This window comes from Peromyscus californicus, unplaced genomic scaffold (genome assembly GCF_007827085.1).
Source record: "Peromyscus californicus insignis strain IS unplaced genomic scaffold, ASM782708v3 Scaffold_6__1_contigs__length_162567912, whole genome shotgun sequence".
Lineage (NCBI taxonomy): Eukaryota > Metazoa > Chordata > Mammalia > Rodentia > Cricetidae > Peromyscus > Peromyscus californicus.
This window is the reverse complement of record NW_026294584.1, coordinates 18,331,439-18,356,928: the sequence shown is the minus strand read 5'-3', so window position 1 is coordinate 18,356,928 and position 25,490 is coordinate 18,331,439. Positions and strand designations below refer to the sequence as shown.

Here is a 25,490-nt window from a genome sequence, read left to right as displayed (position 1 = left end):
TGCATGTAGCTACTGCAGCTATGGTTGAGTGCAGCTCTGACCACGTGCAGCCAGACCGGTACTTCTGGCTGGGCCTGGGGCCTGTAAACTCTGGTTGAGCTGGTCTTGAAACCCCTGGCCTGAGAGGCCACCAGCGGTTTTTAATGAATTCTTGCCATGTGGGCACCGAATGTAGATGAAATTCTAAACAGTCTTCATAAATAAGAAACACAGAGTCAAATACAGAGTTAAAGCCTAAGAGTTCAGAGCACTAGTCACTGCCGCCTCTTCCCCTCAGAGAGAGACCTTCTCCTGTGTGACCTGCCTTTGTATTGCCTTTCTGTTCTACCTTCTCATTGGCTCTAAACCCAACCACATGATTTCCTCATCACTGCCTGTCTATATAGACCTCCAGGTCTCTATGGTTGGTACTGGAATTAAAGGTTAGGGTCACCGCTTGGCTGTGTCCTTGACTATGCAGAGACTCTGCCTGCCATGTGATCGGATTAAGGGTGTGTGCCACCACTGCCAGACTTCTGCTAAATGGCGTGCTTTTAGCTCTGATCCCCAGGCAACTTTATTTATTAACATACAAATAAAATCACATTTCAGCCCAGATAAAATATCACCATACACTGCAACACAGACATCTCTCTTGTGAGTCTTTCTAGCTGCACTCACTCTTCATATTCCTTCTTTCCTTAACTCCAGTAGCCACTAATCTGCTGTCCATTATTATGGCTTTGCATTTCAAGAATACATATAAGTGTAAGTGAACAGATTGTGACATTAGGAGTTGGCTTTTTTCCCTCAGCAAAATTTTCTTTGGATTTATGATGTTTGTTGTCTATTATGGCTTGGATATAAAAATATCCCCTGAAGGCTCGTGTGCTGAAGGCTTGGTCCCCACAATGTACAGAAATGCTGCATCATGAAAAGGGAGTGAATCATTCAGACTGTGAACTAATGCATAGATTAATCCATTGATAGATTTGTGGTTTGATAGCTTTATTGGAAGATGGTACGAACTAAAGAAATGACCTAGTTACAGAAAGAATGTTAGTAGAGTCATACTTTGAAGAGTTTATTTCATCTACCAGACTCTTCCTCTCTGTTTCCCTCTCCCTCTCTGCTTCCTGACTGACATGAGGTGGGCGGCTCTTCCCCACTGTGCCTTTCCTCAGAGATATTTCTGGCTTAACTTTGCTTAACTTAACCATCTCCAGTTCAACTTCTTTTCTGTAAATGACATAATTTTATTTTGTGCTGCATATTTCACTATTATTGCTTAGAGCTTCAGAGATTTAGTTCTTTATCATCATGGCAGGGAGCATGGAGGCAGCTGGTAGAAGCTGGAACAATAGCTGAGGGCTACATCATGATCTGAAGGCCAAGATAGAGACACTGAGCTTGACATGAGCTCTGGAAACCTCAAAGCCCACTCCCAGTAACACACTTCCTTCAACAAGGCTACACCTCCTAATCTTTCTAATCTTTCTCAAATAGCCCTGGTGGCTAAGCATTCAAAATTTGAGCCTGTGGGGGTCATTCTTATTCAAACTGTCATAGCCTCTATTATTTTGAGATATGTCCCTTGTATCCCTAGTCTCTCTAGGACTTTTGTCATCAAAGGGGTGCTGGATTTTGTCAAAGGTCTTTTCTACATTTAATGAGATGATCATGTGTTTTTTCTCTTTCAATCTGTTTATATGGTGGGTTACATTTTTCTATTTGTACATATTCTATTTATATGTGTGTGTGTATATATATATAGCCTTTCAAATGAGGCTAACTTGATCATGGTGAATGACCTATTTTATGTTTCCTTGGATTTTGTTTGCAAATATTTTATTGAGAATTTTTACATCTATGTTCATAAGGGAAATTAGTCTGTAATTCTCTTATTTTATTTGGTCTTTATGTGATGTAGGTATGAGGGTAACTGTGGACTTGTATAAAGAATTGGGCAATGTTCTTTGTTTCTATTTTGAGAAATAATTTGAGGAGATTGGTGTTAATTCTTATTTGAAAGTATGCAGAATTCTGCCTTATAACCGTCTGGCCCTGGGCTTGTTTTGGTTGGGAGATTTAATTACTGCTTCTTTTTCATTAGAAATAGATCTGTTTAAATTGCTTATTTGACCTTGATTTAACTTTGGTAGTTAGTATATATCAAGAAAATTATCCATTTCCTTTAAAATATTCTATTTTGGTGTAGAACAGGCTTTTAAAGTATGTTCATATGATTCTCTGAATTTCCTCCATGTCTGAGTTATGTCCCCCTTTTTGTTGCTAAATTTTGTTAATTTGAATATTCTCACTCCGTGTTTAGTTAATTTGGATAAGGATTTGTCAATATTGTTGGTTTTCTCAAAGAACGCACTCTGCTTCCTTGACTGTTTGTATTGTTTATTGTTTGTTTGTTTGCTTCTATTTTATTGATTTCAACCCTGAGTTTGATTATTTCTTGCCAACTACTCCTTTTGGGTTATTTCTTTTTTTTGTTCTAGAGCTTTTGGGTGTGCTATTAAGTTACAAAGATGAGCTCTTTCAGTTTTTTAAATGTAAGCACTTAGTGCTGTGAACTTATTTTTTTTATAACTGCCTTCATTGTGTCCCATAACTTTGAGTATGTTATGTCTTCATTTTCATTCAATTCTAAAATGTTTTTAATTTCTTAATTTCTGTCTTGACCCATTTTTAATTCAGTTGTTCAGTTTCCATGAGTTTGTAAGCTTTCTGTTGTTGAATCCAAACCTTAATCCATGGTGATCAGATAGAATGCAGGATGCTATTTCAGTTTTCTTGTATCTGTTGAGACTTGCTTTGTGTCTGAGTCTGTGGTCAGTTTGGAGAAAGTTCCATGAGGTGTTACAAAGATGGTATATTCTTTTTGTTTGGCTGAAATGTTCTGTAAATACACATTAGGTCCATTTAGTTTATGATGTTATTTATCCAACATTTCTCTGTTTAGTTTTTGTCTGGATAACCTGTCTATTGGCGAGAGTGGGTTATTGAATTCACCCACTATTAGTGTGTGAGAGTCAATATGTGATTTTAGTAATGTATTGTTTCTTTTATGAATTTGGGTGCCCTTGTTTTTGATGTATATATTTGGTAGATTTTTTTTTCTTTGATGAGTATGTACTGTCTGTCCCTAACTCACCTGAATAGTGTTGGTTTGAAGTCTATTTTGTCAGATATTAAAATGGCTATACCAGCTTAATCCTAGGGTCTATTTTCTGGGAATATCTTTTTCTATCCTTCTACTCTGAGGTGATATTTATCCTTGATGTTAAGGTATATTTGTTGGACACAGCAGAAAAATGAATCCTGTTTTTTGTTTGCATCATGTGAGTCTGTATTTTTTTTTGTTGGTGAATTGAGATCATTGGTAATGAGAGTCATCTATGAGCAGTTTGTTAATTTCCATTTGTGCTAGCCAGTTTTACACAAGCTAGAGTCATCAGAGATAAAAGAGCCTTAACTGAAAAATGTCTCCATAAGATGAGGCTCTAGGCAAGCCTGCAAGGCATCTCCTTAATTAATAATTAATGATGGAAGGCCCAGCCCATTATAAGTGGTACCACCCCTACGTTGGTGATCTTAGGTTCTATTAAAAAAAAAAAAAAAAAACAGGTTGAGCAAGCCATGAGGAACAAGCCAGTAAGCAGCACTCCTTCATGGCATCTGCATCAACTCTTGCCCCCAGATTCCTGCCCTGTTTAAGTTCCTGTCCTAACTTCCTTCATTGGTGAACAGTGACATGAAAGTGTAACTCAAATAAGCCCTTTCTTTCCAAAGTTGCTTTAGACATGATGTTTCATCACATCAATTATAACTAAGACAGCATTATTTTGTTGTTCTGGTGTGGGTTTCTTCCCCCCTTTTTAATTTGCTGATCTGAGACAATTATTTCTTGTGTTTCCTTGGGTGTGTTTAACCTCTAGCACCTCTGTAGAATTGGATTTGTAGATAAATGCTCCTTATATTTTGCTTTTATATTGGAATGTCTTTCTCCATCTACTGTTATTGCAAGTTTTGCTGGTTATAGTGGTCTAGGCTGGCATCTGTGATCTCTAAATCTTTCTGACTTTTAGAGTCTCAACTGAAAACTGGAATGTAATTCCAATAAGTCTACCTTCATATGTTACTTGGTATTTTTCCCTTGAAGCTTTTTACATTCTTTCTTTGTTCTGTACATTTAATGTTTTGATTATTACGTGTCGTGGGAAATTTCTTTTCTGATCCAGTCTATTTGATGTTCTGTATGCTTTTGTTTTGTTTTGTTTCGTTTTTCAAGACAGGGTTTCTCTGTGTAGTTTTTGTTGCCTGTCCTGGATCTCACTCTGTAGACCAGGCTGGCCTTGAACTCACAGAGATTTTTAAATGTCTTTCCTACTGTCTTAAGGTTTCTGTTGCTGTGAAGGGACAATATGACCATGGCAACTCTTATAAAGGAAAGCATTTAATTGGAGACTGGCCTACAGTTCAGAGATTTAGTTCATTGTCATCATTGTGGGAAGCATGGCAGCATGCAGGCAGACATGGTGCTGGAGAAGTAGCTGAGAGTTCTAGATCCAGATCCAAAAGCAGCAGAAAGAGAGAGTGAGCCATTGGGCCTGGCTTGAGCATCTGAGACTTTAAAACCAACTTCTAGTAACATACTTCCTCCAACAAAGCCACCCCTCCTAATAGTGCCACTTCCTATGGGCCTGTCTTGGTTATAGTTTCTATTGCTGTGAAGAGACACCATGACCATGGCAACTCTTATAAAGGAAAACATTTAATTGGGTGGCTTACAGTTCAGAGATTTAGTCCATTATCCTCATGATAGGACATGGTAGCATGCAGGCAGACATGGTGCTAGAGAAGGAGCTGAGAATTCTACATCTTGATTTGATGGTAACAGGAAGTTGGCCATGGCTTGGGCATATATGAGACATCAAAGCCCTCCTCCACAGTGACACATTTCCTCCAACAAAGCCACACCTCCTAATAGTGCCACTACCTATGAGTTTATGGGAGCCAAATATATTCAAACTACCACACCTACCAATGTTAGTTTCTGGGAGACAACAAATAGGAGGCTCTTGTTTTTTAACCCAGTCAGTCTGAGTGTTGGGCGAGGGTTGAGGGAAAGAGAGCTTGAGGGAGCGGGAGATCCCAGCTGGATCAACAACAAAGAGGGAGGACAAGGAATAGGAGACCATGGTAAATGAAGACCACATGAGAATAAGAAGAAGCCAAGTGCTATAGAGGCCCACAGAAATCCACAAAGATACCCCCACAACAGACTGCTGGCAATGGTTGAGAGACAACCCGAACTGACCTACTCTGGTGATGGGATGGCCAAACACCCTAATTGTCATGCTAGAAACCCCATCCAACTAATGAGGGATCATGGCTAGGCCCTGGGTGGATCTCTGAGAGTCCAATTAGTGAGAATGAGGAGGGTTTATATGAGCAAGAATTATTGAGACCAAGGTTGGATAAAGCACAGGGACAAATAGCCAGGTTGATTTCAGTCCATGGGAGAGGCTTTGCCCTGGAGGAGGTGGGAATGGGGGGTGGGCTGGGGGGAAGGTGAGGGGGGCGGGAGGGGGGAGAACAAGGGAATCCGTGGCTGATATGTAGAACTGAATTGTATTGCAAAATAAAAAAAAAAAACCCTAACACTCAGTAGTAGTAACAATGACAGCTGTGATGGTGTGACAGCAGTCCCAGTGTCAGCTGGTAGGCAAGACACTGGGATCTTGACTTGTGTCCTCTATAAAGTTTGGGTACAGCAGCACTAGGGTACTGGTTGGGTTGTAGAATATGCAGTTTATAGAGGTTTGTGGGGGATTGTTTTATTATTTCTCTTTTTTATCTTTTTGTTCTTTTTTTGCAAGAGGGTAACAATATTTAAGTAGTGAAGTAGGAAATGGGGAAGAGGTAATAATGGAGACAGGAAGAATGAAAAGGGGAACTCTCCTCCACTCTTAGCAGGAATGCAAGCTTGTACAGAAACTTTGGAAATCAATATGGTGCTTTCTTAGAAAATTGGGAATCAATCTCCCCCAAGATCCAGCTGTACCACTCTTGGGCATATTCGTAAGGAATGCTCAATCATACCATAAGAGCACATGCTCAGCTATGTTCATAGCAGCATTATTTGTAATAGCCAGAACCTGGAAACAACCTAGATACCCTTCATCTGAAGAATGGATAAATAAAATGTGGTACATATACACAATGGAGTACTACTCAGCAGAGAAAAACTATGACATCATGAAGTTTGCAGGCAAATGGATGGATCTAGAAAAAAATCATTCTGAGTGAGGTAACCCAGACTCAGAAAGATAAACATGGTATGTACTCACTCATAGGTGGATACTAGATGTAAAAAAAAAAAAAAAGAATGACTAGACTGCTACTCACATCTCCAGGGAGGCTACCTAGTAAAGAGGACCCTAAGAAAAACACAGGGTTTGCCCAATGACAGAGAAATGGATGAGATCTACATGAGCAAACTGGATGTAAGTGGGGGTAATGAAGGGCAAGGGTCAAGGGAAAGAGAGCTTAGGGGAGCGGGAGATCCCAGCTGAATCAAGAACAGAGAGGGAGAACAAGGAAAAAGAAACCATGATAAATGAAGACCCCATGGGAATAGGAAGAAACAAAGTGCAAGAAAGGTCCCCAGAAATCCACAAAGATACCTCCACTATAGACTACTGGCAATGGTTGAGAGAGTGCCTGAGCTGACCTACTCTGGTGATCAGATGACCAAACACCCTAACTGTCATGGTGGAACTCTCATCCAATGACTGATGGAAACAGATGCAGAGATCCACAGCCAGGCCCCAGGTGGAGCTCTGGGAGCCAATCGGCCAGAAAGAGGAGGGATTGTATGAGCGAGAATTGTTGAGACCATGATTGGAAAAAGCACAGGGACAAATAGCCAAACTAGTGGAAATACATGAACTATGAACCAATAGCTGAGGAGCCCCCAACTGGATCAGGCCCTCTGGATAAGCGAGACAGTTGATTAGCTTGAACTGTTTGGGAGGCCCCCAGGCAGTAGGACAGGGACCTGTCCTTGGTGTATGAGCTGGCTTTTTGGAACCTGGGGCCTAGGCTGGGACACTTTGCTCAGCCTGGGTGAAGGGAGGAGGGGACTGGACCTGCCTGAACTGAATCAACCAGGCTGAGCTGAATCTCCAGGGGAGTCCTTGCCCTGGAGGAGATGGGATGGGGGGTGGGCTGGGAGGACGGGGGGGGGGGGAGGACAGGGGAATCCATGGCTGATATGTAAAATTAAATTAAATTATGAAATAAAAAAAAAGGAATGAAAATGGGAGCAAATGGTAAAGGTATAAAACACAGTAGAAAAAACATTGTGTATTTGGTGTGAAGAAAAGAAGGACAAATATAAGAGCCTTTTCCACAAGCTACAGCATACCAACTGAATGCTGCAAATACAGAAATGTACATATCAAAAATAATCTTAAAGGTTAAAGAAAGATATGCATATAAAATAGAAAATTAGAAATTTAAATAAAAAGATATTAATACAAATAAGCAATAAAATAAAATAGAAGGTATTGTGTTCTCTGCCAATGCTTCTTCCTGCTGTGGTGGAGTACCTGTTGCCTGTGTTTACCTTAGTTCTGTCCTATACTAGCTAGCCTGCCACACAGGAGAGTCACTGTCACAGGTGAAGTTAGCTGTGGCTTGTTCTGTCTCTCTGATCTTCCAGTGTTCATCCCAATAACTGGCCTCAGGTTTGATTTTATTAATAAGAACTTTTAAGATTCCTGCTACAATAGCACACTGGATTAAGCCTTGGGAGGACTGGAGTTCTTCCTATTGCCAAGACTGCCAGTCTGTTGTTACCAGAGCTGCAGAGCTTGCCTAGTGCTTGGGGCCTCTGCTCTCTGTTGCCCCCTCAGGCCCCATCTACCCCCAACTATGGGGTAGAAGGATGGGGGCATTGTCTGTTTCCTACCTGCAATGCATCATCTTTCTGTTTCTTCGTTCTCTTTTGGTGTCCTCCCACCTCTTTCTTGATTTCCAGCGCTCTTTCTTTCCTCAGCATATGGTCTCTCCTTTGCTACCCTGACTCTTCTTATTCATGGAGTCATGGAGGAAACTTCTAGACTGTCATCACATCCTGGAATGATCACTGTCACTACTTTATTCATCTGATGGCTGTGTAGTAACATCTCTTTGTGGTTTTAATTTACATTTTATTGATGACTAATTACGTTCAACATCTTTCAATGTGTATATTTGCCATTTATATTTTCAATAGTAATATCTCTTCCTCTCCTTTGTTAGTTTTCTAGTTGTGTATTTTCACTTACAAGTTTTAAAACTTTAATATAGATACAAATCCTTCATGTGATTTGAATATAAATATTTCTCTTTGTTTATAGCTTGTTTTCTGATCATCTTAATGTTGTTTTATAGGAAAAAAATTTTAATTTTGATTAAGTTCAATTTATTAGTTTTTTCATTATTAATCATGCTTTTGGTAGCAGGACAAGAATTTTTTACTGTTTCTAGATCATGAAGATTTTCTTTGTTTTAAATGAACATAATATTTGCATTTGTGACTCTTTTTAAGTTCACAATTCACAGTGGCATGAATTCCATTCAAGATATTAATTACAACCATGATATTCATTAATTCAACTCATGATATTTATTACATTTGTGGTATTTATTGATTACATTCACAGTATTCATTCAATAACTATATTTATGATATTCATTAATTACATTAATTGTATTGATTTATTACATTCATGATATTTTGTCCTGATACTACTGTCCATTTGTGGGGCTTTTCCATCACACAAAACAGAAATTCTGTACTTAGGCAATCATTGCTGTATATTCCTTTCTTCTCCATCTTGAAATAACATCTAATCTTTCTGTCTCTATGAATTTGTATATTCTATATATTTCATGTAATACAATTCTATACTATTTGTCCTTTTTTTGAATGTAAAAACATTTTATGTACAACTGCAGGAGAAATAATACACAGCTTGAACATAAAAGCAGGTTATAATTCAAAAGTCCAGGGTTATTTGAAACTGGAAAAATTTTCTCTGTGGAAAATAGTAAAAATGATAACATTTCCCAATAAGCCCTTTTAAGCCAAATAATAGCTGAATTATACATATAAATATTGATTAGATTCTGGGATACAGAAGACCAATAACCCCTAAGGAAATAGAAACAGTCATTAGAAGTCTCCCAACCATAAAAAGCCCAGGACCAGATGGTTTCAGCACAGAATTCTACCAGATTTTAAAAGAAGAGCTAATTCCAATACTTTTCAAATTGTTCCACCCAATAGAAACAGAAGGAACACTACCAAACTCTTTTTATGAGGCTACAGTACCCTGATACCCAAACCACACAAAGATACAACAAAGAAAGAGAATTACAGACCAATCTCCCTCATGAACATTGATGCAAAAATACTCAACAAAATATTGGCAAACCTAATCCAAGAACACATCAAAAAAATTATCCACCATGACCAAGTAGGCTTCATCCCAGGGATGCAAGGATGGTTCAACATACAAAAATCTGTCAATGTAATACACCATATAAACAAACTGAAAGAAAAAAAAAAACACGATCATCTCACTTGATGCTGAAAAAGCCTTTGACAAAATCCAACACCCCTTCATGATAAAGGTCTTAGAGAGATCAGGAATACAAGGAACATACCTAAACATGATTTTCTTGTACATATTTTCATAATATTTTCTTGTGTTACATATGTAAATCTATGATGCATTTCAAGTTCACTTTGTGTATAAAATGGATTTTCCATTACTCTAGCATCATTTGTTGAGACAACTATCCTAGAATCCTCCACACAATCAACTTTTGCATCTATCTCAAGTATCATTTGGATATATTTTCATGAGTCTATTTCTGGGACTTTAATCAGCTCTGTTGATATATTTGTCTCTTCACTAATAGCACAGACCTTAAATAATTGCAGTTGTCAAAAATGTCTTGAAACACTCCCTTACCTTATTCTTTAACCTATTGTACTGTATTCTCTGATTTTTCCATATAAATTTTACAATAATACTGTCTACCCATAAAAATACTGAAATTTTGCTAAAAAATTTTTTCAAACTTTTTAAAAGAATAATATGCATCAGATGGCCTTGACTAATCTTGGGGGTTGTAAAACAAAAAGAATAGACATGAACATGAGAGAAAGATTTGTGTGAAGGGGGGAGGATGAACAGAGTGATAAGGAGGCAGGAGTACATTTTTGAAAATGTAAAGTGAAGCAACTAATGCTAACATAAAAATGTAAAATAAAAAATCAAGTATAGCCCCCACACACGTCCAGGCTGTTCATGTAGATCTCATCCATTTCTCCATCATTGGGTGATCCCTGTGTCTTTCTTGGGGTCCTGTTTTCCAGATAACCTCCCTGGTGTTGTGAGTAGCGAGGGAAAGAGAGCTTGGGGGAGCAGGAGATCCCAGCTGAATCAAAAACAGAGAGGGAGAACAAGGAATAGGAGACCATGGTAAATAAAGACCACATGAGAATAGGAAGAAGCAAAGTGCTAGAGAGGCCCACAGAAATCCACAAAGATGCCCCCACAATAGACTGCTGGCAATGGTCGAGAGATAGCCCGAACTGACCTACTCTGGTGATAGGATGGCCAAACACCCTAATTGTCGTGCTAGAAACCCCATCCAATGACTGAGGGAACTGGATGCAGAGATCCATGGCTAGGCCCCGGGTGGAGCTCTGGGAATCCAGTTGGCAAGAATTGTTGAGACCAAGGTTGGATAAAGCACAGGGACAAATAGCCAAATGAATGGAAACACATGAACTATGAACCAACGGCTGAGGGACCCCCAACTGGATCAGGCCCTCTGAATAGGTGAGACAGTTGATTGGCTTGATCTGTTTGGGAGGCATCCAGGCAGTGGGACTGGGTCCTGTGCTCAGTGCATGAGTTGGCTGTTTGAAACCTGGGGTTTATGCAGGGATGCTTGGCTCGGCCTGGGAGGAGGGGACTGGACCTGCCTGGACTGAGTCTACCAGGTTGAACTCAATCCTCAGGGGAGGCTTTTCCCTGGGGGAGATGGGAATGGGGGGTGGGCTGGGGGGAAGGGGAAGGGGGCGGGAGGGGGGGAGAACAAGGGAATTTGTGGCTGATATGTAGAATTAAATTATATTGTAAAATAAAATAATAAAAAAATTTAAAAAATTTTTAAAAATCAAGTATAGAATGTGTGTGTGTGTGTGTGTGTGTGTGTGTGTGTGTGTGTGTGTGTGTGTGTGTGAACATGTCACACAAAGCATGTGGAGGTCAGAAAATATCTTTTTGGAACTGGCTGTCTCCTTCCATCATGGATTCCCAGTCAAGAAGCAGAGAACGATGAATTTTTATGTGTTATGGAACAATCTTTTTTTACACTGTGAAGATGTGTCTTTGCCAAGATGACCTTCTAAATGGCCAATAGCTCTCATCAAGTAGAGGTTAGGTGGGACTTGTGGACAAAAAGAGAGTACAGGGATGAAAAAACGTGGGGTCTCAAGCCAGATACAGAGGAAGCAGGAGATGAAAATGCCATGTTGATAAAAAGTACTGCCATGTGGCAGAGTGTGGATAAGAAATATGGGTTGATTTAGCATGTAAGAACTAGTTAGTAACAGGCCTAAGCTAATGACCAAGCATTTATAATTAATAATAAGTCTCTTTGTGGTTATTGGGGAGCTAGCAGTCCTGATTAAAAAAATACCCACCTACTCTTGTGCTCATCTTGCTTTCTCCTTCTTATTCAGTCCTGGACCCTGGCCCTTAGAACAACACCACTCATGTTTAAGTTGAGTCTTCCTACTTCAATTAGCCCAATCTTGACAATTTCTCACAGACATGCCTGTCTTAGTCAGTGTTCTATTGCTGTGAAGAGACATCACGATCATGACAACTCTTATAAAGGAGAGCATTTCATTGGTGCTTGCTTGTAGTTTCAGATGTTTAGTCCTTTATCAGCATGGCAGAACCATGGTGGCATGTAGGCAGACATGGTGCTGGAGAAGGAGCTGAGAGTTCTACATTCAGGCAGCAGGAAGAGAGAATCACTGGGTGTATTAGTCAAGATTCTGTAGAGTAACAGAACTTATAGAATGAATATATGTGTGTTTGTGTGTGTAATATATATATATATATATATATATATTTGTATTTATGTATGCATGAATATATGTATATGGGATTTACTGAAATGACATACAGGCTGAAGTCCAGCTAATCCAACAATGCCTGGCTGTGAACAGAAAGTCCAAGAATCCAATAGTTGCTCAGTCCACAAGGCTGGATGTCTTAGCTAGTCTTCAGTATGTACTGAAATCCTGAAGAAGTAGAATTAAATATGCTAGTGAAGGAAAGGATGTGCTAGCAAGGTGAAGGTAAGCAGGCAAAAAAGCAAAAGCTTCCTTCTTCTATGTCCTTATATAGACTTCCAGCAGAAGGCATAGCCCAGATTAAAGGTGTGTCATCCTTCCCCAAGATCCAGATCAATCGTGTGTGTCTTCCTACCTCAAAGGACTAGGCTAACAGTGAATTCACCCACTTCAGACCAAGCAAACAAAATTTCTCACAGGTGTACTTGATTGTACATTCATTTATTCATTCATTGTAGTTACTTTCAAGATTACAATCCATTACTTTATTGTAGTTCATTCAAGATGTAATTAAATTGATGACCAATAATAGCCCTCACACTGGGCTTGGCTTGAGCTTTTAAAAAACTCAAAGCCAACCGTCAGTGACATACTTTCTCCAACAAGGTCACGCCTCCTAATCCTTTCAAATAGTACAACTCTCTAAGCATTCAATTGTATGAACCTATGGGGGTCATTCTTATTCAAACCACCACAATGCCCAAAGATTTGTTTCTATAGTGACTTTAAAATCCATCAAGTTGACAATCATGTGCACACACATAAAACATACACTCAAGTGCATTAAATAAATGCATAAAAATCATAAAGATTATATTATGATTGGCAAACATTCTGCATGATTTCAGTTATTTTAAGTTTGTTGAAGTTTTGTTTTATAGTTTAGGAAATGGAAAATCTTGACTATTAAAAATGGTCTTTTTTGGTTCTTAGATTATTCAATAAATGCTATTTAGAGCCTATTGATTGATGGTAATGTTAAACTGGTAATTTTAAATTTTTCTATATGTTTTCTATTGCTTTTTAACTATTGTATCAACTGTTATGGCAAAGAAAGGTATTAATGCCTATAGTTATTTATGTAGATTTGCTTAGAATTGTAAAAACCTTAACAGTGTTTACATCACACATTTTGCAATGGTGATGTAAATTTTGCCTGCTACAAATACCTTTAGGTTTTCTGTAACATCTTGTTGGGTGACCTTTTATCAATATAAATATCCCTATCTCTGATTATTTTCTTTATTCTGTTATCCTTTTATCTGCTTTGTCTGTAGTTTGTTAGTATTGCTACGTCTGTATTTAATTGAATGATATTTGAATGATATAGATCTATCTATACTTTTACTTTCAATTGCTCATATCATATTTCAATTGGGTGTGATATAAACAGGATAGAGTATAGCCATAGTTTTAATTCAGTCTACCTATTCTGTATTTTTAATTTCTGTATATAAACATTTATATTAAAAGTAATTATTGTTATGTTAGGACTTAATCCTGCTTCTGCGCTCTCTATTCTCTATTTTTTTCTTTGTCCATCTTATCTTTCTGTCTTCTTTTGAGTTACTTGACAATGTTTCTATAATTACATTTATATGCATATTTCAATGTATTACTTTTTATAGCTTTTAAAATTTTTTTTTAGATATTTTACCATATATACACAATTATGGTTATCTAATAACATCCTTTTGCTAATTAGATTAAAACGTTCAAACCTGACTATGACAATACCACCCGGGATGCACCCAATCTCATCTTTGTTATTTATTAAATGGCGCAATGTTATTCATTAAGTGACAGTGTAAGAAAAGCCATGAGGTATAACAAAGCCCACTATAAGAGTTTATTAGGGGAAGGGAAACAAAAGGGGGTGCTTAGGCCTATGGAAAGTCATGCAAGAAGAGAGAGGAGGGATAGATAGAACCTGCTTTTATAGGTTCCCCCTGCGCATGCACATATGAGCTTATGTAACTACGCTACATATGTGCATGGATTATGTGATCATGCTGTGAGCAAATTATATGATCACACAGCACACGGATTACATAGGATGTAAGACCCTGGGATGACTAAGCCTCTTGCCTGGCTACTGGACAGTCTGGACAGTGTATGTGCTGTCATGTAGCTGGGGCGGGGGGGGGGGTGGCCAGGAATTCTAACAATCTTGTCTGAAATGTTGAAACCTACCTCTCTTTCTGTGTACATGTTTTAGGTCTGTCCAATTTTAGGACTGAATTATACAAAAGGTTCTCAGTCAAAGGCATACACTTTCTCTAATCAGAAAGATGTAAACAAATAATTACGTCTGACCACATCTAACTGTCAATTACTTTGATAGCCTACCCTGGGATTTATATTTTCTGAGTAGATAACACAAAGCATCAGAATAGTTTACAAATGAGAAACCCAATTAATAGCTCAAAATATTAAGTATTTTATGTCTATCATAAATCTTTAATTACTGTTTGATATTATATTCCTTTCTAACTATGCTTAACACTCATATGTTCTATTTTGTTTGTCTGTATCACATCAAGTTGAACAATCTGTGCTTAGTTCTACACTTAGTTTTATATTTTCTTTTCTTCTATATACCAGGGTTAAATATCCTTAATAATACAGAAAACACACATTATAGTTGACAACTATAAAAAGGATGATCTATGAATGGAAGTATTCCCATATATTCCATGTATAAGGCAATGAAAGTAAAGAGAACTAGAAATAATGTGCTACAATTTGGTAAAGAAAAGTGTTGTGCATGTGTATTTGGTGGTATTTCTCTTGGTTGATATAAAATAAACTGGTGTCAGAAACTTTACAAATGTTTTGACACACGCATATTTTACCTATTTAAAAACTGAATGTTTCACATTTTCACTTATAAACTACAACATCATTTTTCTTTTTCTCTATACAGCTATCAGAATGACAGAGAAACTCAACCTTCCAAAAAATACAGATGACTGGACCAAAGAGGATGTAAACCTGTGGTTAGAAAGTCATAAGATTGGCCAAAAGCACAGGGAAATCTTGCTGGCACAGGATGTGAATGGAGCAGTCTTGAAGTGGTTAAATAAAAACAATCTTGTTGAAATGGGCATAACCTATGGGCCAGCAATCCAAATAGAAGAGCTATTCAAAGAATTGCAGAAAGCATCTTCAAAACATCCTACTCAGACACCTAAGAAGACAAAAGGCAGTAAAAATATTTCTAAAACCCAGACAGAAAGCAGAGAGACTTCAAAGCAAAACCAAAGGGATGAAGAGAAATCAAATAAGATGGATGCCTCTGCCGTGAGGCCAGAGGCTAAAAGTTTTAAATCAGAAGAAAATGAACTGATGGGAAATAAAACAGAGCTACAGGATAAACAGTCATCTCCAGGACCAACATGTGTTGCATACCCTTTCAATGAATTCAGTAATCCCTATCGTTACAAACTACATTTCATCCTACAGCCTGAAACAGGGCCACTCAATCTCATTGACCCAGTACATGAATTCAAAGCCTTCACAAACACAGCAACAGCCACAGAAAAGGACATTAAGATGAAATTTAGCAATGAGACCTTCCGATTTGCTTCAGCATGTATGAATTCACGTACCAATGGCACCATTCATTTTGGAGTCAAAGACAAACCCCAAGGGAAAATTGTTGGCGTGGAACTCACCACTGTCACTAAAGACGCCCTAATTGACCACTTCAATCTGATGATAGACCAGTATTTTGAGGTCCATCAGGTTCAACAAGCAAAGAAGTGTATTCGAGAGCCAAGATTTGTGGAAGTTTTACTGCCAAATAGTACTCCATCTAACAAATTTGTTATTGAAGTAGATGTCATTCCACAACACTCTGAATGTAGAGAAGACTATTTCCAGATCAAAATGCAACATCTTAAGAACCAAACATGGCAACAAAGTTCAAAATATTCAGTCTTTGTGCGAGATGGGCCCCAAAGTAAGGACATCATAGGGAATAAAGCTGATTTCAAGGCCTTTAAGTTAGATTTAAAAGCAGTGGCAGACTCTAGGAAAGAAGCAGAAACAAAATGCAAAGTAAAACCAAATGGGAAAAAAAGTGAGGGACAAAAGCTAATTGACCTGTTGACAGGATACCAGGATCTGTTAGATAACTCACACTATGAGTGGTACATACTTGTCACAAACAAATGCCATCCAGATCAAACCAATCACTTAGATTTCCTGAAGGAAATTAAATGGTTTGCTGTGTTGGAATTTGATCCTGAATCTGAGAGCAATGGTGCAGTCAAGGCTTTCAAAAGAAGCCGAGTAGCAAATCTCCACTTTCCAAGCCTATTTGTAGAAGGAAAAACTACATTAAATGAGAAGATTTCTAGTCTGAATCTTTACCAGCAACCCAGCTGGATTTTCTGCAACGGCAGATTAGACCTGGAAAGTGACAAATACAAACCCTTAGATCCATTTTCCTGGCAAAGAGAAAGAGCTTCCGAAGTCAGGAGGCTGATTTCATTTCTTACACGTGATGACATAATGCCAAAAGGAAGGTTTTTGGTGGTATTTTTATTACTGTCCCCTGTGGATGATCCAAGAGACCCTCTTATTGAGACTTTCTGTGCTTTCTATCAAGATCTCAAAGGAATGGAAAATATACTGTGTATTTGTGTACACTCAGACATATTTCAGGTATGGAAAGACCTACTTGAAGCAAGATTATCAAGACAGCAAAATGAACTATCAAGCCAAAGTATTTCTACTTTAAATCTTGCAGAGATAAATGGTACTATTCTTAAGTTAAAATCTTTAACTCAGTCTTCAAAGAGATTCTTGCCGTCTGTTGGTTCATCTACTGTTCTTCTGAAAAAGGAAGAAGAAATCATGACTGCCTTGGAAATTCTCTGTGAGAATGAATGTGAAGGTACACTCTTGGAAAAAGACAAAGAGAAATTATTTGAATTCAAGACATCCAAAGAGGAAGACTTCTACAGGGGTGGCAAAGTGTCCTGGTGGAACTTCTACTTCTCTTCTGAAAACTATTCTTCACCATTTGTGAAAAGGGATAAATATGTAAAACTTGAAAAAAAAATTCAAGAATGGGCAGATTCTTCTCAACCAATGTGTGCAAAAATTATTCATCTGTATCACCATCCGGGCTGTGGAGGAACCACTTTGGCCATGCATATTCTCTGGGAGCTAAGAAAGAAGTTCAGATGTGCTGTGCTGAAAAACAAGACAGAGGATTTCTCAGAAATTGGAGAACAGGTGACAAATTTAATCACCTATGGAGCAACCAGCCATCAGGAGTACTTACCTATACTGCTCCTCGTTGATGATTTTGAAGAGCAAGACAACGTCTACCTTCTTCAGGCTGCCATTCAAACTGCTGTTGCTAACAAATGTATTCGATATGAGAAGCCTCTGGTGATCATTCTAAATTGTACAAGGTCACAAAATCCTGAGAAAAGTGCAAAGATCCCAGACAGCGTTGCTCTGGTACACCAACTGTCTGACAAAGAACAAAGAGCATTTGAGCTTAAATTGAAGGAAATCAAAGAACAGCATAAAAACTTTGAAGATTTTTATTCTTTTATGATCATGAAAACAAACTTTAACAGAGAGTATATAGAAAATGTAGTCAGGAACATTCTGAAAGGACAAAATGTTGCCACCAAGGAAGCAAAGCTCTTTGCTTTCCTGGCTCTTCTTAATGCATATGTACCCGACACTACCATTTCCCTCTCACAGTGTGAGTATTTCCTAGGAATCTCAAACAAAAAGGCTTTCTGGGGGACAGAAAAGTTTGAAGAGAAGATGGGTACGTACTCTACAATTCTAATCAAATCGGAGGTGATAGAATGTGGGAGCTACTATGGAGTGCGCATCATTCACCATTTGATTGCCACTGTCTCGCTGGAGGAGCTGAAGAGAAGCTACAACTTGAACAAAAGTGAAATTGTGATGGATATGCTCACAGAAAATTTGTTCTATGATATGGGTTTAGGAAAAAGCAAGTTTTTCCAAGACATGCAAACACTGCTGCTCACAAGACAACGCAATGAACATGAAGGTGAGAGCGGAAACTGGTTCTCCCCATTCATCGAAGCATTACATAAAGAGGAAGGAAATGACGCAGTTAAAGGTGTATTACTTGAAGCTACCCGTAGATTTCACCCCAATGCATTCATTTGCCAAGCCTTGGCAAGACATTTCTATCTTAAAGAGAAGGACTTTAAAAACGCTCTAATCTGGGCAGAACAAGCAAAAAAGATAGAGCCTGATAATTCCTACATCTCAGATACACTAGGTCAAGTCTACAAAAGTAAAATAAGATGGTGGATAGAAGATAACATAAGAAATGGGATTATCTCGGTTGATGAGCTAACTGAACTTTTAGATTCAGCTGTGCATGCATCAGATGCTTTCAAAGAGTCTCAACGGCAAACTGAAGATAGAGAGTATGAAGGGAAAGAAAGGCTGTATCAGAAGTCAAAAAGGAGGTATGATACTTACAACATAGCTGGTTATCAAGGAGAGATAGAAGTTGGACTCTACACTATCCAGATCCTCGAACTCATTCCTTTTTTTGACAACAAAAATGAACTATCTAAACGAGATATGATTAACTTTATATCAGGAAATCGGGATATCCCAGGTAATCTAAATGAATTTAAGTTAGCACTCAAGAATTTTATTCCTTATCTAACTAACCTGCAATCTTCTTTGAAGAGATCCTTTGACTTTTTTGATGATTACTTTGTCCTTCTAAAACCCAGAAACAATATAAAGCAATATGAAGAGGCTAAAAGTCGGAGAAAGATGGTTGGGTATTTTAAGAGGTATGTAGAAATATTCGGTCCCTTGGAAGAATCACAAAATCAAAACTTTAGATCAAAGCTCAGTCTACCACTTCAAGTAGAAAGGACTCGGAGAAGTCTAGAAGCTTTAAAAGCAGACAAGTTTTCTGGACTCTTAGAATATCTTATCAAAAGTCCAAAAGATGCTGTGGGTCCCATGGAAGATATAGTGAACAAATACACTTCCCTTCTTGAGCAATGTGTTAGCAAAACCCAACAAAAGGAAAAGCAAAATTTCATCCTGGCCAACATCATTCTCTCTTGTATTAACCCTACCTCCAAATTAGTAAAGCCAATTAAAAAACTGAAAGAGCAGCTTAGAGAGATCCTGCAACCAATTGGACTGACTTACCAATTTTCAGAACCTTATTTCCTAGCTTCTCTTTTATTCTGGCCAGAAAACCAACAACTAGATCAAGATTCTAAACAACTGGAAAAGTACGCCCGTGCACTGGAAAATTCTTTCAGGGGGCAATATAAACGCATGTATCGCACGAAGCAACCAATTGCGTATTTCTTTCTTGGGAAAGGCAACAATAGGAACAGACTTATCCACAAAGGAAAAATTGATGAAAATTTTGAAAGGTCTGATATTAATTCCTTGTGGCATAGTGGAAAAGTATGGGAAGAGAAAAAAGTCCAGGATCTTTTGCTTCGTTTACAGGGACGAGCTGAAAACAACAATTTATATATAGAGTATGGAATCAATGAAAAAATCACAATACCAATTACACCCACTCACTTAGGTCAACTTAGAAGTGGGAGAAGCATAGAAAAGGTGTCTTTTTATCTAGGATTTTCCATTGGAGGCCTTCTTGCTTATGACATTAAAATTGTTTAAGAGCTTGAGTTTCCCCATCTAGAAATGTGGTTTTGGTTTCGTCTTTTTTCTTTCCTTTAATTTACTTATAGATAAAACTCAGTAATTCTGTGTAGTGGGAATGGAGGTAGTAGAAGAAAAACAAGGCTGAGCCTCAGGCTATTTCTGTGCAATGGGTACACAGAATCCTTTTATTCTTCCCTCTGTGTAACTATGTTGTCAAGAACTTATTCTAAACATCTGCAAAATAAAATTAAACCAAAATATGTAATTGGTTTTTGTCTTCATAGTCTCACTAGAATCTTGCTGGGAAGAGTCTTTCCCCTGCCTCCTGCATAAAACTTACCTCCATAATTTATCAGTTCACTCTTTACTTCTAATTTAAAAATACATATTTATGGTATCCAATGTGATGTTTTGAAATATGTATACATTACACAATGACCAAACTAAATTAAGCTGAAGAATATATTCATGGATTCACAAATTATGTCTTGTTATAAGAATATTTGAAATTTATCTCCTAGCAATTCTCTCTCTCTCTCTCTCTCTCTCTCTCTCTCTCTCTCTCTCTCTCTCTCTTTGTGTTTGTTTGCTTTATTTTAGTTTTACATTGCTGTTTTTTAATCAGGGTCTCTTTATGTAGCTTCAAACTCACAGAGATCTGCCTGCCTGCCTCCCAAGCACTAGGACTAAAGGTGTGCACCACCATGCCCAGCCTGGAATTTTCAATAATATGCCACTTTGTTAAGTATAGTCATCACACTGTGAAATAGAGCCTCTTGACAAACTGGAGCATCACACCCTTTTACTAGTATCACTTCATATCCAACACTTTCCTAATAAGCACCATGTACTTTGTCCAGCGCCTTTCCTCCTATGAGTTCAGTTTCTTGGGTTCCACATTTATGTGAGAATATAGATTTTTTTCTGCACTTGATTTATTTTACTTCTGCCAGATAATGATATTTAAAATTATTATTGGTGAAGATGTTTTAATGATTTTTAAAAATCGCTCTAATCAAACACAGTCTTAGTTTAGAAATTAGAGTGTCTGGTCTTTTTTTTTTCTGAGCCCAGGTTTCAGTGCATTCTGCATAGAATCATTTCTGCTGAAGTCTTGCTTTCCTGGCTGATCCTTTTGAGCCCAATATCAGTACATGAGGCAAGTACTCTCTCCCCCATGACCCACCTTGGGTACACAGCAAACACAGGTGTTTATTTCACCATTGGGAATCAGTGCAATTGATTTCTAGTCTCAGTAGCAACATGCCTTGTAAAGTCAGGGTGATATGGGCCAAGTCCTCTCAGAAGGCTGTCTGAATGAGTCCTCTGCCTAGATTCCTTTAGCAGACTGAGGAACTTTCTTCAAAGGCACCTCCTCATAAGTGCTTGGAGGTGAGAGGTCTCATCTAGATTCAAGAAGCTCTGAGTTCAATCCCCAGATCTAAAATAAATAAACAATTTGGAGACTAAAGACAGAGCTCAGTGATAAATCACTTACCTGGCATTTTTAAGGCACTAGGTTCAGTCTCCTGTACTGCAATAGAAATATTTTTAAAAGAACCTCTTAAACTCTGACTTTCTCAATGTCAGCAGTAGGCAAATAACAGACTATAGAATAAAGCAAAATTTTTTAATATTGTTTTATTTACCCCAACTTCAGGAAAGGAGTACCTCTAACACTATCTAGAGTGCCAACCTCCAAACAGCACAAACGGCTTGCAAGGAATCCACAGCACTGGCGAGGCTAGGACTTTTCTATCTAAGGGGTTTTATGGAAGGAAAAAACTCACACAGTCTCTCTTGATGGTTTCTTTTCTTTATTCTCTTCTTGTTGTCTCATTATGCTGTTCTCACTCATACTGTACTACTACATTACTCCTCTGTTCCCTTTCCCTTCACTGCTTAAATACTCTAACTTCTGATTATCCATGAACACCTACAGCCCCCATTTGGGGCTACAGAGTTAAATTATTTTCTGTAGCCTTGATTAATCAGAATTTATTTTCACAAATTGAGGTCATGAATGAGTGCAAGAAATTAATCATTTGCCAGCTAGCAATCATTGGGCTGTTTTCGGATTTACAACCTAGCCAGATAGTACAGCTGTGTGTCCTTGCTTATCTGCGATAGTTTATCTTAAACCATTAGCAAGGCATCTGGTCTAGCTAAAGCTCTTTTGAAGCTTTATGGTGCTCAGCCATAAAATTAAAGGAATTCGAGCCATTCTGGTTCCCAGTTTATCATTAATTTGAACTGTAATCTAGCAGCTCCTAAGTGTGACTCACAGACCTCGTGGAAAAATAGGCCTTAGCGTATGAAACATGTCCTAGTATTTATTTTTATTCATCAAAACTCTGTCAATAGACAATACAGCTTAAGGAGAAATCATCTTTCTAACAATCCACAGATATGAATGTCCAATAGATTGGGATGTTTCCATGAGATAAACACATACCTTACAGGCAGTGGGGAATTTCCCCACACCCAATTCAATCAATGTCAGATATCAGAGAAAGATAGCAACAGCAAGCAAGCAAAGTAACAGCAAAAACAAAAGACATTCCAGGATCTGTGGTCTTAGGGGCCTTGCCTACCTGAGAAATATTCAGCAGGGGGATGCCTCTTGGTAGGGCAACACCCTGAACCTCAATCTACATTCTTTCACTGTTTCATATAATATATAGCAATCTAAAGTAGGGCTTTATAATTTCAATAGTGTATGAGCAACATGCTGTCTCAGTGACAGACACAATAGGCAAATGAAGCAATAATGTTCTTTTAACTCATTTCAGCCTGCATTAAATACTACCTCAATTATTCAAGTTTCAAGAGTTAGTAATAAATCCTGACAACTCACGTTCATCTGAAAACAAAATTTTAACTAATGCGGTAGGTTCCTGAATCTTCACAGGGTTCATCTCACATCCTCCAAGGAATTGGTGCTCACCAAACTATCAAATGAATTTGTCATTTCCTATTCATATAACTTAATTACAATGATATAATCAATTTAGTGGTTCTATACAACATTCTAAAGGATGTCTGGATCTATTAAAATGCTGTCATAACTAAGGGCTTAAGAGTTTATGCAGCCCTGTGGTAAAATTATTGATTCTTTTCCCTGGTTTCAGGACTAGAATATAACATTTTGGATGAGTCAATGGTCTCATATCATGTAGCCAAGGTTATCTTCAAAGGCTGTAGCAAAGATTCCACATCTGCTGAGGCAGCTACTACCACTCAACTAAGTATACAAATTTATTTATTGTCTACAGAAAAGCTCTTAGGTTGATTATAAAGAAGAAAAGGGGATATTGTAGATATGATAGGGTAAAAGGGTAGATTAATGAACCGACTTTTAAGAGCAACTTATTTTAAATTGCTATATATTTTAGTTTATTGATACAAATTTAAAGTTAATTTTGTTATACTGTATGTATATTTCTACTCTTGTTTAAGGTATTATGTTTGTGCAACTCATTTAAAATTGTAATGTATCGTTAAGAAATACAGATTAATAGTTAATCATCTATGATAATCAAACTTACAGTCATGTTAGTTAAGTTTTCTAGGTATACATAGATATATTTCAATTAGGTAGTTAATCTTCAAACACTTCAAAGACATACAGAATATGGCATTTAAAATGTTTTAAAAATTTAGACTTTGCTGGACAATGAGACACATCTGCTCCTGGCAGCACCAATTACTTCAAGTAGGATGATGGGCAGTGAAAAAAACTCATTATGGAGTTTGCTTTCTTTGTGGCAAAAGTTAGCCACTGGGCAAAAAAAGTGCCCTTACGTCTACTGATGACAGTATGTTGTATAAACTGGACATGCAGGACCCATAGGAAGGTGACCACTGAACTTTGCAAGGTGAGATGGTCCTTCAGTTTCCTGCTTTGCAGAAGAAATTGCCAGACATTCTACAGGACACAGAGAGAAGTGTCAGAGAGTTTAGGTCTATAGGCTGAAGAAAGATGCCCCAATGTTGCAGAGGAATGTTGGGTAACTGTCCAGGTATCCAGCTGTCTCTGTCAGTCTAGATTTTTTGGAAGTTGCTTATAATGTTCTTTCTGTTTATGTAGGTAATGTTATATCTTTCTGAGGTCTTTGATGGAGTTAAAGACTAGATAGTTTTTATTATAATTTTCCTTGGTTATGATAAAAGATAAATTAGATGTGAAACTTTAGACTCATAAATATAAGATAGAATATTTTCTTTAATTTTGCCAAATACAAATAGACCAGATGTTATAACTGTAATTCTTGCTTGATAACTGCTGTGGGATGGTCTGTATGTCAAAGGTGTTGCTCTGATTGGTCAATAAATAAAACACTGATTGGCTAGTAGCCAGGCAGGAAGTATAGGAAGGACTAACAGAGAGGAGAACTGACTGAACAGGAAGGCAGAGGGAGACACTGCCAGCCGCCGCCATGACAAGCAGCATGTGAAGATGCTGGTAAGCCATGAGCCACATGGCAAGGTACAGATTTACAGAAATGGATTGATTTAAGATATAAGAACAGTTAGCAAGAAGCCTGCCAGGGCCATACAGTTTGTAAGCAATATAAGTCTCTGTGTTTACTTGGTTGGGTCTGAGCGGCTGTGGGACTGGCAGGTGACAGAGATTTGTCCTGACTGTGGGCCAGGCAGGAAAACTCTAGCTACAGATAACTGTTCTATTATATGTAATTTTACTATGTCAAAGTTAAAACCTTCATTTTTGATTAGACAGAAAAGGGGAGGTGCTGTGGAATGTCTTGTGTGCTGCAAATATGTGTTGCTCTGACCAGTAGCCAGGCAGGAAGTATAGTAGGATAAGCGGAGAATTCTGAGAAGAGGAAAGCTGAGTCAGGAGATGCTGCTAGCCGCCACCATGAGAAACAAGATGTAAAGATACTGGTAAGCCGTGAGCCATGTGACAAGGTATAGATTTATAGAAATGGGTTAATTTAAGATGTAAGATCTAGCTAGTGAGAAGCCTGAGCCATTAGGCCATACAGTTTGTAATTAATATAAGCCTCTGTGTGTTTATTTGGGTCTAAGAGGCTGCAGGACTGTGGGTCCACAGGAGCTGGGAGGAACCAGAAAAACTTCAGCTGCACTTGCCAATTTCAAATAACAAATATAATGGGGACTCGCATTCCCAGCCAACAGTGCACAGAAGCTGAAAAGGAGGCAGCATGAGTGTTAGATTTATCTCACAAATAATCAGAAGTTTGTCACCAAAATGTTGCACAGAGAAGTATGACTATGCTTAAAAGAAGAAAGAAAATACATCAAGGAAATGAGAAATAATGAAATATAATAAATAATAAAAGGTATAAAGAACTACATGAAAAATTTACAGTTGAAAGGGAGAATTGAAATAGAAAAGACCCAATAGCAAAATTAAGAAGACAGGCAAACAGGTTGGTGAATTTGAAGAAAGCACACTGGAAAACATTCAGTCTGACCAACCAAGGGACAACAAACTGAAAAATGCAGACTCGGGAACCTGTGAATAATAATGTTATAAGCATATGTAATATTATATATGTATATGTATGATGATAGATGATAGATGATAGATAGATAGATAGATAGATGATTGATAGATAGATAAATAATA

General features: G+C 37.9%; 1 protein-coding gene across 1 annotated transcript in view; it reads left to right on the top strand.

Annotated features, from left to right (window-relative positions):
* Samd9 (sterile alpha motif domain containing 9) overlaps window positions 1-20,133 on the top strand; it is a 34,730-nt gene extending 14,597 nt beyond the window's left edge. Inside the window, exon 3 of the mRNA XM_052719749.1 lies at window positions 15,135-20,133. Within this exon, the coding sequence (XP_052575709.1) occupies window positions 15,143-19,888 (4,746 nt within the window). The 5' untranslated portion in view covers window positions 15,135-15,142 and the 3' untranslated portion in view covers window positions 19,889-20,133. The remainder of the gene's footprint in view (window positions 1-15,134) is intronic.
* The last annotated feature ends 5,357 nt before the right edge of the window (window positions 20,134-25,490 follow it).